Source organism: Scatophagus argus, chromosome 20 (genome assembly GCF_020382885.2).
Source record: "Scatophagus argus isolate fScaArg1 chromosome 20, fScaArg1.pri, whole genome shotgun sequence".
Taxonomy (NCBI): domain Eukaryota; kingdom Metazoa; phylum Chordata; class Actinopteri; family Scatophagidae; genus Scatophagus; species Scatophagus argus.
The window spans coordinates 7,847,226-7,859,869 of NC_058512.1; the positions used below are offsets into that span (position 1 = coordinate 7,847,226).

Genomic DNA, 12,644 nt, shown 5'->3' on the forward strand with positions numbered 1-12,644 from the left:
TGGCCACTAAAATATGTTTACAAGCTTATCTGTCAACATTATTAAAATGATCGACAAGACAAGATTTAGAATGTCATATAATCCAAAGTTTTCTTCTGTCTTTTTTTTTTTTATTATTATTCTCACTTAAGGCAACTTTTAATTAGTTGTGTATTGTATTCTTTCTAAACTCTGTTAGGCCTGGATAAATTAGATATCATATGCATTACAACCACATACTTCTACCAGTAGGTATACTTACAAAGCCAAGAGTTAAATATCTTGATTAAAGGTGCACTGAAGGCAAACTCTCATCTATTCCCAGGTTTTCTTGCCCCACAGAAATAAGCCAGTGACAACATATTACATACCAATGCAGTTGAAGAAGGGCTCTTTCTTGCACTGACTGGAGCAGCCATCCCCATTCATAGAGTTCATGTCATCACATTCTTCTCCTTTGGAACTGAAACAGCAAAAGGAGACACTCAAAACACCCAAAACACACACATACAGTCAAACTGATAAGTTCTGAGACACATTAGGATTATTGTACATTTTTTTCTTTTTGAAAATTGCTTCATCTCACACATGTGCTTTAGCATCTTTAGTATCTACCTCTGGATGCGTCCATCGCCACAGTATTGCGACCCAAGTTCGTGCACCAGAGGTGGGGAGGGTTCACTCTCACTCAGGCTGGAGATGGTTTGGACCTGGTAGGTGTACACAACATGTGGCAGCACATCCCTGCACAGAGAGAAGAGGATAATTGTTGGAGTAAGTGCAGAAGTTTTGAGATATTGTGAAGCCTTAAAGATATGTCGCATTTACAGAAAGACGAAAGAGTGAAAGTTCGTACACTGAGAAAGATGCTTCGACCAGGCCTGCGACAACAGGACTGAATGTGTGCATGGTATCGACCTTTTAAAAACTTAAGTGCCACTAAGCAACACAAACTAAATATCTGTCTGCGCATACACCTCCACACATCTCCCTTTGGGTCCCATTTTGTATTGTTTCCTTATCATAGTGATTCAAAGAACCATCATGATGAATACACAGTGGACAGGAGAAGTAGTGGGGGACTACTCACTTTGTTGGTGTAAGTCGCCATGATGGTTTCTTGAGTCACCATGATAAGCATGTCTGAAATAAAAGTCTGAAATGAAAAAAAAAACCATAAATGAGAAAACCAAAACTATAAAAAAAAAAAAAATCAAAGCTGTAAATGCGAAACCGAGGCCATAATCAAAGCAAACAAAAACAAAACAAAACTTGAGAAAGAAAACTTTAAAAGAGAAATGCAAGTGAGGGTGCTATCATGACATTAGTTGTCCTCTTTTTATGTATTCTATGGTATTTTTCTGTCTAATATGTTGCCTGCCTTTACGTAACTGTATTACCATCAGGTTTAATTGCTTCTACTGCACTGTATCGGCTGGCCTACTGGTTCCTGTAAGCCACTAATCAAGTGAATGACATACGTATGAATTCTCCTACTTCATATTAGGACTAGAACAGAGAATAGAGGTTAAAACAAAAAAGCGTTAAGGCAAGCAAAGCAAATCCATATTTATGTATTTATTTATTTGTTTTGACTACCATTAAAGACATGAAAACTGATTTCATATCACATATCAGCACTCTCAGTTGCAGATGAATTGTTTGTTTTTCAGTGTTGACTTTATAGTTTTGGTTTCTCATTTCTAGTTTTGATTTCCCACTAATGGTCAAGGTTTCTCCTCTGTGATTTTCTTTTTTGGCTTTCCAATTTCTGACCTTACATTGTGTGTGAATTGATTGAGTTTGTGAATGGTGTGTGTGTGTATGAAGACCCAAGTTATGACACGACATTGATTCTAATTTTGTCCTACACACACACACCACAGTTTCCATGTATTGTCATGTATTGGTGTAGTTGCAATGTCATTTTGTCTGAACTGTAGATGATGATTACGTTAAATTACAAAGAGGAATCCAGTTGGCTCCCTGACCCATTAAAGACCAATTAATGAAATGGTTATGAATTAATGATTTATAAAACATGTTTATATTGTTTATTACAGTAATATGTGCTCATGTGATGTTTCCCATGCTGGAAAGTTATACTTTGAAACTAAACGCAAAATTATTGACACTGAAGTTCTAGTAATTCTTCTATGTTGTAACTGATGTAAACACAGCAAAGAATCAAAGAATATGTTGTTTCATATCTGCTACGCATGACTATAACAGCATAAAGAAAGCAAGTGAATGTAATGCATCCTACATGCTCTTTGTCATTCAATGCATAACAAGAGATGAATGCGTAATTGTGTATAATCATGGCTGGTATTGATTAAGTATATGCCAAAAATTAGGCATATAGATGAAGAACTACATCACTAATTGAGGATAGGTTATCCATACATCATTTCACATGGACCATCAAGTAACATAGACCTAATTTTCAAATGCCCTCTGCAATACTGTAAATGCAGTGACGAGCATACAAGGATATTGTACTGTTCACGTGACTATCGAGGCATATGTGGATTCATATACCACACACACACATATACGCTGGCACACACAATACTTTTGTTATTAGTAATTTTTTTTTACTCTTTCCATTTATGGACTCCACAAGAGTGCCCAGCCACGAACCACTATTCCCAATACCGCCATATAATCCCCAGTGTGAGTGCAATGCAACACCAGCAGGAAACATTGCTCTGGTACCACAAAGGTTTTGCCAACCAAGAAAGTGTTTGAGTGATCTGTAGTGAAGCCATAATCTTTAATGAGCTTTAAGTCAAACTATTGAGCTGAACATTATTGATGAGGTTAACTTGTGAACAAAAGGGCAACGAATCACAGCACTGGTCTTTCAGTTGATGTCTCTTGCTGACCTCATGTTGAAGTGACCTTGGACAAGACAATGAATCCCAAGTTACTAGCATGTCAGCTCTACTGCAGTTGGTGTGTGCATGTGTGTGAATGGGTAAATGAGAGTCAAATTGCAAAGGGCTTTGTCCATTTAGATAGAAAAGTGCTACATAAGTGCATTCCATTTACCAAGTACAGTCCAAGAATACCAGAATTTTCTTAAACACATGTGTACTGAAAGAAGCAGGTTTTCAGCCTCTCTGTGTGCAAAACAAATACATTGCATGGAATTTCATTGAGTACTTTCTTTATGACATTTCTCAATTCACGATCCATCCCTTGTATTGTTCTCCTCATCTTCATTTCTCCATTTCTCTTGTGTTTGTTCATCACATTCTGAATAGACACAAGTAGACCAACTTCAACAGCTGTGCTGTCCCAAATATAAAAAAAAGGATTGACCTTAAGATCAAGTAACAAAATGAATATTCCCACAGCAAAATGTGTGCCTAGGATGAGATATTTATATTGGCTTTATTATTATCAACACAGAATGTTTGACCTGACAGACTCTCTTTTATATTATTACTGTATGTCCTGTTCTGCAGTGTTGGCTCATGTTGGTGCAACTCCAGGATACACTCAAACATGCCCCCTCTAATTGAATTAGTTTAGCCCCTGGAAAAGTCAAGCTCTGGGAGACTTTATCTTTGAGGAGAGCAAATATACAGAATAGACAGAAAAAAGAAAGAAATAGATATTACTCTGCAGTAAGGTAGCACATGAATTTTCTTTTTGTGGATAACTAGAAATTCTGGCTATCATACAGTAGGTAATCCAAGGCGCGGAAAAGTAAAGGTGGAAGTAGTGCGATGCTGATGTACCGCAACAACAAGACTTAGGGAGTCGATATGGATGACCAAGCACACAACCACGGCTTCTTAGACCACACGCTGTGGTTTGCGTCTACAGTCAGTGTTGATTTTCTTTTGCGAGTCTACCTAAGAGCTACAAACCATTCGGCAGTGTCAATAGCAGCCTAGGGCAAACAGCCTTGAACCAGATTTCACAGCTTTCTCCTGTGAAAATTTTAAAAGGATTAGGTCTGATTGAGCCATATCATATGTGTTTGCACAAAAAGTCCTAAAAACTCTATCACTACCACACTAGAGACTCAATTGTATTGGCATGTAATTTGCCGGGTGTTGCATGTGTGTGTTCAACTAAGGATGGGTCAAATGCAGAAGACGAATTCAGTGTGTGTATGTAAAAATATATATACTGTCAATAAAGCTGATTCTTCTTCTTCTTCAATTGCCATGACATGTCATGCTATGTCCTACTTGGGCCACATAGACAGCTCTCTCACACTATCAAAGCACCCGAAGACCTTGATTCTGGGCCTGTGACCACTGTCCTTTCTCTATGGGCCCAGATAAAATGCTTGGCTCTTCAGCATATGCTAGTCACAGCACAAACACAAAGCTTTTGTACCATGTACCCATCAGATGCCCACTTAATGAATTTCAAAGACCAGAACTACCTTGCCCAGTGCACACCTTTGTATTTCACAGGATCGTCAATTTGTTTGTTACAGAGTTTTAAAATGTCAAACCATGGTAAAACAGAGTATTTCCAAACACACTGAGGATAGAGATGATCCCAAACAGATCCAAGAATACAAACATACTCTACTTGACCAGTTCTGTTTCTATCTCCTGTGTTGGACTGAGAGTTACAGTATGCTGCTAAACAACATACAAGTATGCCACCTGGGTGCCATAATGAACCACCAGCTCTTTAGAATAAACAGTGCTACTTCTCACAGTGTGATAACTGTTTAAACATAGCAATGCTTTGTTTCTCCTGACCTCACTACTAATAGCCATGCTCTGTTAGGCAGTTCTAAATTCTCCATTCCTTCAAACTTGGTGAGTGGCATATATATAGGAACAATATTTAGAGTGACAGCGGTATTATTAAACTGCAAATTGGTGAAAGAATTTATGGCCAGCATCATATCTAGATCTCACTTGATGTGGTACAATTATTTGACACGTGTGTGTATGTGATGGATAATATACAGTGATACATGTGACTTCTGGCAGGCATACGGACATCATAAAACCACACTTTCATCTGTAACTGATTATATATCCATTTCCAGACAAGGCGTCATGTGATAATATTTCATCATTGGTGCCCCTTTGTGCATCCAGACATTTTTCTCAGACCCCTGTTGGAATAGAGGTTTTATCTTGGCTCACACTCAGAAGCAGTCACAAGGCACTGTAGTGCCTTTCAGAGGGGTTTTGATAGCACCAGGTGATTACACAAGGAAGGGTGTGCTAATGTATGTGGCTGCTACTAGGAGCAAGAAGAGTATTGGTGTGGGTCTGTTTTCATCTGTGTGTGTTCCTTCCTTCACTTATGTGTGCACTAGGCTTATGTGTGAGCATGCATATGGATGTGTTTCCGTTCTGTAGCTGCTTGTTGTTCTTGGCTGAGGGATCCCAGATGAGAAAAGCAGATAAATTTAAGGAAGTTGGGAAAATATCTTCGATTGAGCCTGCAAGAACAACAAACAGGGCAATATCAGTTTTGTCAGTGTGGCAGCTGACATGAATTTGAGATTTTACTGCAATTTATTTTACACCTACAGTATGTGTAACAAACTAATGCTACATGTCTAGACCTAAAGGAAGTATTTGACAAGAGAGAGGAGATCATTTTAATGGAAAATGCATGCATTTGTGGAAGGCACCTGTGTTACTACAGTCAGCAGTTTGCTTTTCCATAAACAGCCGCATTTCCATGATGTTGATACATCACCAATTTAACTAACTCAGAAATGTAGGTATACCAGTCGTCCCTTAACCCTGACCACTTACCTGAATTCTAACTTGCGTCTAGTTCACTCCCAAACCCTTACTTGTTCTACAGTTCGCACCTTGTGTATGTCCAAACATATGCAAATACATAAATAATACAAATGTGAAGTTTGTTTTAGATATTGCATTACATTGCTGATAAGTCTGCTAAATCCCTAAATTGGAGCGATTAATTAGAATTTGAGCTTTACTTTTAAAAAGGCATAGTAATCACTAATGCAACCATTGCCTAAAAAACTCTGCCTTCTTTTGGAATATCCACACTAAGAAAAAGTGCCAACCTACTTCTGATATTATTTTAGAATAGTCCCAATTTATGCCTATATATCTGCTTCCTCTTCTAGAATACAGAGTGCTGGAGAAAATCTGGTCAATGCACAAGATATCCCGTGACTCCTTATGTTCACTACACTATTGACTCTGTCTGCGACTCATGAATGGTTCATATTACAAGGATTATGCAAGGCCAACAACCTAAAGGGAAGGGTGGGGGAGGGGTATGAAAAGAAGAAATTCTTAAAAAGTAAAATCAATGAGTGAGTGGGGACATAGAAAATGTGGCCAAAGTCTTAGTGGTTTGAAATATTGATAATGACACTAAAAGTTAGTCTACTTATATTAAATTCAAAATAAATATAGTCTACATTTGTAATACACCCTTGCCATTATTGACATTGCCAGTGAACCAAGATTGTCTCATGGAATACATACAGTTTTGTTCCAAGTGCAAAATGTACCTCCAAAACAAATATTAAGTCTACTCTATACTTCATTCCGTGGTGTGCTAAAAAAAAAAACTACTTGGTACGACATGTCCTCCTAACCATGGTGTTAGACACAAGTTTATGGCTGTTGCAAATGGCCACTTTTCACTTTTCCTGGAAGGCATTTGTAGTGTTACACTCATTTATACAAATAAAAAGTGAGAGACAAAGATGTGTAAAGAATGACAAAAAAGAGCTTGAAAGAAAAATTTAAACCTTGCCTGCTTTCTCACAGGCACACGTGTCCAATCATAGTGTGAACGTTGCATTGTTGGTTTCAGAAAGTTACAGAAATTGCTTACAGCAGTGTCAAAGTATAGTGGCGCCTCTTCTGGTACACCCACAGGGTAATCACAATTATGACTGCCGGAGTGCAGTGCTATTTTTCACAATTAGCCAGAAAGTGAGTTAAGATCTTGTATCGTCCTTTTAAGAAGAAACATGAAGGGGAGTTCTTCAGAAGCAGACATATCAGTTGAGTAGCTAAAGGATGGCTAAGCAATATAATGGGGAAAAGTTGTGCAGAACCTGGGTAGAGTCAAATTACAGAGTGGGTGTGGGGTAATAGTGCTGCTGGGGGAGCTGCTCTTTCTCTTTCTCTTTATGCTGGAAGGTCTCTTCACATCGGCTATGAGATAGGCTTTGACTGAATGACAGCTCTGAAGCCCACATCAGGAAGAGGATTAGCCCATAGGCTGGGGTACCTCAGAGGAATGGGGTCATAGTAGTCCAATCCTACTACCCTCTCTCTTCATACTTTTGCAACCCCCTGATGTTCTTCTCCATCACCTCTTGGCCCCCTTCAGCCAAGCAATGATTTACCCCCAACTGGTCCAACCTTCCACCCCAGTGTCTCCTCTTCACTTCACCCTTCTTAATCCCCACCATAATTTACTCTGTCACACTGACCTCCCAGCCCTGAGTCATTCCAACCAAAGCACCACACATAGATGAAGCCAAAATGTCAGTTGTCTTTTTGCTCAGTTTGCCCCAGCTCAGGTGAAGGCCATTGGCCTGACAGTGGGAGGTCAATCATCCCATCATCAAGACCTCCATTGCTCCATCCAACCCCATGGAAACATGTTGCAAGAAGAAGTGTCTTACTGTGTGGTCAACAAAAGCATTTCAGCAGCTGGACCAAGGTGATCAAACACACCACTTTACATCTGAGTGAACTTTGCTCTTTACTCCACAATGTCAAAGGCTAGGTTTGTTATGAAGCAGAGAATGTAGTGGAGCATTTTCTCTGCCATCACACTCACATGACAGAATCTTACCTCTCTAACTCTCGGTTCTCCTGTTGGATGCATCTTAAACTACTTGTTTAATAATGCCATAGCAGTACCACACAACCTGTTTGGATTTGACTTATTTGGTGTAAGAAGAGTCATGACTTGCAAAGAGATCCCAAAGATATTGTCTAGGGTTATGTGTATGCACTGATCAACAACTGACAGTCTCTGAAAACATCGTGAGAAAAGTGCAAATTATCCCTTCAGCACATTTCTCTAAACTGTTGTTTTTAATCATCTCATTGTGTTCTTTAGAATTCATTTTTTTATGTTTTGTTCCAAACTGTTTTTAGGTAAATACGTTACAAAAAAGTCAACATTTGGTTGTTGTTACTCTTGTTCTTCATTTGAATGAGTTAAAGATTTTTATGGCTGGAACACACATACTTGCTACAAAACTTCTCTGGCCATCTAACGAAGACAAGATCCCATACGCTCTCACAATAGAAAATAGTCAGTCAGTGCCACTGACCACTACCACTGGAATGCAACCACAGCTAGTGAAATATACCACAGCAGCAAAACTACCTACAGTACATCAATAATCACTGAAGTGTGCCAAAACCCCCAAATAAATACATCTCTACTGCAGACAGCCTTCCACAGACACTGCAAGTCAACAAGGAAGTTGTGTACGGACATGGAACTTGGGTATCATCAGTCTATCTTGCATAACATGCATACTCACCCTTTTGCCTCTTATCAAGCACTTTCCTTCTCATGTGAACCGCGCTGACAGCATGATAGTGAGATGGCATAACACGCAGCAGTGCCATGTATAGCACAATTTTTATCGAGTCAGCACATTCCATGAAAGCAAAAGACTAAACTCTCACCACAGTGTGCAGATAATACCTTTAACAAGCCATCAGTTTGCCTTTGCTTCATAGAACATGGGAAAAAACAAATGTGGGCAACGACTGACCTGTGACATAGGAAACAAATGTTGGGCTGCAGATTTGAAACTGCAGAAACAGTGGTGGCTTGCTAGTGCTCCTGGGGGTACTGAAAGGGATATCTGCTTTTACAAGAACAGATTTTTGTGGATAATTTCCACAGATAGATAAACACCTTCTTGCTGTTGTGTCCAAAAACCCCAAAAAATTACATCACACTGAAACAGGAAGATAAATGATAATCAGAGAATCAACAATTCTCAAATTATGAAAGAAAATACTTTGGGTAAAAACAATTGTTTCAAACCAAAGGACGTACAGTGTATTACATGTCATGTTACATGTCATGTCTTCATCTGCTAGGAGGAAAGGCTGTTTTTTCTCAAAGCATGACAAAAACCAAACTTTTAAATTCTTCTGTTGTCTAATGTTTTCTCAACTCAGGAATGTGTAGTTTGTGTAGGTTGCTGACACAACCAGTCAGCAATGTCTGATTTAAATCTTTGCATACAAAATATTTACCTACCAGGTCACTCACCTGTCTGTATATCGGCGGATGGGTTCATTCAACATCAGCCCATGGGGTGCATGAGTGAAGGGTGGCTGGCGCAACAGGCGGTAACGTAGTGGTTGGCAATGCCTGCAGAGTGCGCAGTCAGGTTTGGATGCCAAGAGGGTGGCATCAATCTCTAGGTGTTGCTCCATAGTGAAAAACTGTACCCCATACATCTCTTCCTCTATGTCCAGCTTCAGAGTCAGAGGGGTGTCACAGAAGACATTACTGGGGCCTAGTGAAATGTTGTTTCCACTAACAGTCAGTAGCAAAATGTTGTGGATAGCTGGCAGTGCTGTTTCCTCAGGACTGAAGAAGGTGACCCACACAGTCAGTGAGTCTGGTACCAGTGGGTAGGGGAACTCTAGCTGAAGCATGCAGCCCTGCAGAGGGCACTCCGACAGGCCGACAACACCTTGCTCATTGCCTGCATTGGGGCTCCAGGTGCGTACACTTGGCTCGCAAACCTGCTCCACATCTGGAGGGCCTGTGGGATAAAATTACAAAAGAGATGCAATGTCAGACACACAACATGTAAACGATAAAGAGACTTTAAATAATTCAAAGATACAACAAAATGAGAAATAAGTCAAGCGCATTAAGCAAAATCCACCTGAAGTTTCTTACGCCAACATAATGAATGATTTATAAATTACACAAAGATACATAATGATAAATACAGATATTTTAGGCTACAGGTTCTTGAATTACTCAAAGGGCACAGGAAAGAAAATGATGCAGGTAAAAGAGTAAATTGTAAAGGTAGCATTTTTATGAGAGCTGACTGATCATTAATTTGCATCAGTTATCTTTTAAGTATATCTACACTTCTTACAATATCAAGATGTAGGTGAAACTGAGAGTTCATTGTGAGTCCATCTGCACAGGAAAAGCTGAGGTGTGTACCTTCTGAGAGGGGCCTGTGCAGGGTTCTCACTTCAGCCCAGTCATTACAACCTCTAACAGTCACACTCCAGCCATATTTGGAGTCCACACACAGCTAACTCGCATTATCCCAAGTGACGTACACTAACATTCATCAAGCACTTTTAGAAGCCAGCAAGCAGCAGACACTATGTTCTCCCTCGATTTCCTTTTGTGCATTTCCAAGCTGGCAACCAACGAAGCCATTTGCTAACCTCATTTCTGGGCACCGTGCAAAATTCCAGTGTTTAATCAAGTGAGGACTGAATACGGTTTCCAAGCCACATTATCTCAACACACTTATTATTGTACTGTAAGTGTGTGTGTGTGGCCAGAGTGGAGGTGAAAGAAAAGGAGAACGAGAGACTGAGTGAAAAAGAAAGGGAGGGAAGGAGTGAGAAAGGAGAAGGAGGGACTCGGCTCATGTAGTCCTGGCGTTCTGGGTAGATTTTCATTGAGTTTGCAAAGAAAGGGGCTGTAGCCACTGAAAATATTTTGTAATGTCAGCTGTTATGATGGGCCTTACTCCTGGTCTGGCACTGTCGCTAATGCGGTTGGAGATTTAAGAGGAGGCAGAATATGGGTGTCACCTACTGTATAACCTACAGCAATGTAAAATGTCTTTCAAAGATGCAAAAATGTATCTGTGATTGGCAGTACACTTGTGCATGATCTGCTTTTGAAATCCAACATCAAAACCAGAACGACTTTCATGACATTTACTGATCTACTTAATTGGAGTCAGAGCAGCTAAGTGCAACAGGTCATCAAAAATTATACTTTGTTTCACATCAGTGTTTCAGTCCTTCAAACTTCACAGCAGAATGGTCCCCTGAAAATGTATAGCAAATGCTTACAGCTACATAAACAGCCCCACTCTAAAGTGTTTGACCTATACTTCCCTTAGAGCAGGAAGGGGGGGGGGGGCTCAGAGTGACTCAAACAGACCTAACCTTTCAATATGAGCTATTCATTCTCTGTTGATGAGCTGATCCCACCTGGGCATTAGTCTGTTGATAAAGATACCTATTCTGAGAAAAAAAGTGAAATAGACTGGTGTTAGGTTCAATGTAAGCCACTGATCCTGTACTCTCAAAGGTCTTCACTGCTCCATGAGCACAGGTGGAGGTCTAGAAAATTTGAATAACAAAGACAAGCTGCATTTCATTGGAATTTTGGGAGATCAGTGCTGGTATACTTCATTGAAAGGATCCGCTACACTATTCCTGATGGTTTGGAATACGGCATTCAGTGCTGGCATGTGTTGTTCACGGCCGTGTTGTTTCAAACACCATTGAAAAGATGAAATATAATCCTGGAAGTCTCTCTTGAGTAATAAATTCATGGCTTTAAAGGCTTATCAGACTGGACAGCAGTTTATAATACTATGACATAATACTAAGTCTCCCAACATCTACCACAATTGTGTGCTTCAATGTGCGAGACTGGCCAACATAGTGGTTGAATGATATTCAGTTGCGTGGCAGAAAAGTTGAACCTGGTTTATCTCAATAACACTGCATTTGTTGCTGGACTTCTCTATTTTTAGCACTCCCTGAACGATTATTTGATATACTTCTAATGTCCGTTGCAGCAGTGGTATACCATGGTATGAAAATCTTAATGTACATTTGCTTGCAGTATTGAATTTGCTTACACTATAGCTTATATCAAGCTTCCTGTCTCTCAGGATATAATATAATATAATTAAGAGTTTCTTCAACAATATAAAGAGGTGCCAGTGGTAATCAGGGAACTGGGGGCTTTGACCCCCAAACAACATCGGTGGTCTCTGTTCAGAAGAGCACAATCTTTGGAACAGCTAAGATACTGTGCAGAACCCTCAAACTCCCAGGCCTCTGGACCCGAGCTTGAGGAGGACACGCACCCCAGAGGGGGTGAGAGGAGTATACAACCATGAAACAATGACATTTTCAAAATAGTTATTAAGTTATTGAGTGAGAATCTCATACCATTGTGTCCCTATTCTGACTGCAGGCTTATCTTCAAGCCTTGCCAGCCTTGCCAGTCCAGGGTACACCCTGGACTGGTCGCCAGTCAATCGCAGGTCTGGTAATCATACATTTTTTGAGTGATTTTTTTTTTTACATTAACATCTGAAATTTATTGAACTGTGATGTACCCTGCTGGGATCATTTTCCTGCCACACTTGTACATCAGCTTCCAATCAAGAATTACCTGTTGATCAAGTCATCTGGTAAACATCAGAGAACTGGGAATTCTACAATCCGCAACTGTGCTAGCCAAATAAGATTAATATTTTTATGAACAGATATACAAAAATACTGATACACTGTGTTGATGCTATGATGATCAATGTTTGATACTACTTATAGAACCACTCAGCTAAAGAAAGAAGAAAGACAAATTGATGAGGTATAACAGGATATCCTGGTGCCTGCCCACTATCCAGTCATAATCCTTCTGCTCTGGAGAATCATACTGATCCACAAAAAGTC

General features: G+C 39.8%; 1 protein-coding gene across 1 annotated transcript in view; it reads right to left on the reverse strand.

The window, feature by feature from the left end:
* Positions 1–12,644, reverse strand: part of pappaa (pregnancy-associated plasma protein A, pappalysin 1a) — an 85,487-nt gene that overhangs the window by 53,007 nt on the left and 19,836 nt on the right. The window contains exons 7-9 of the mRNA XM_046375611.1: positions 9,226–9,727; positions 595–723; positions 351–442 (exon numbers count right to left, since the gene is read on the reverse strand). Coding sequence (XP_046231567.1) covers positions 351–442; positions 595–723; positions 9,226–9,727 — 723 coding nt within the window. The remainder of the gene's footprint in view (positions 1–350; positions 443–594; positions 724–9,225; positions 9,728–12,644) is intronic.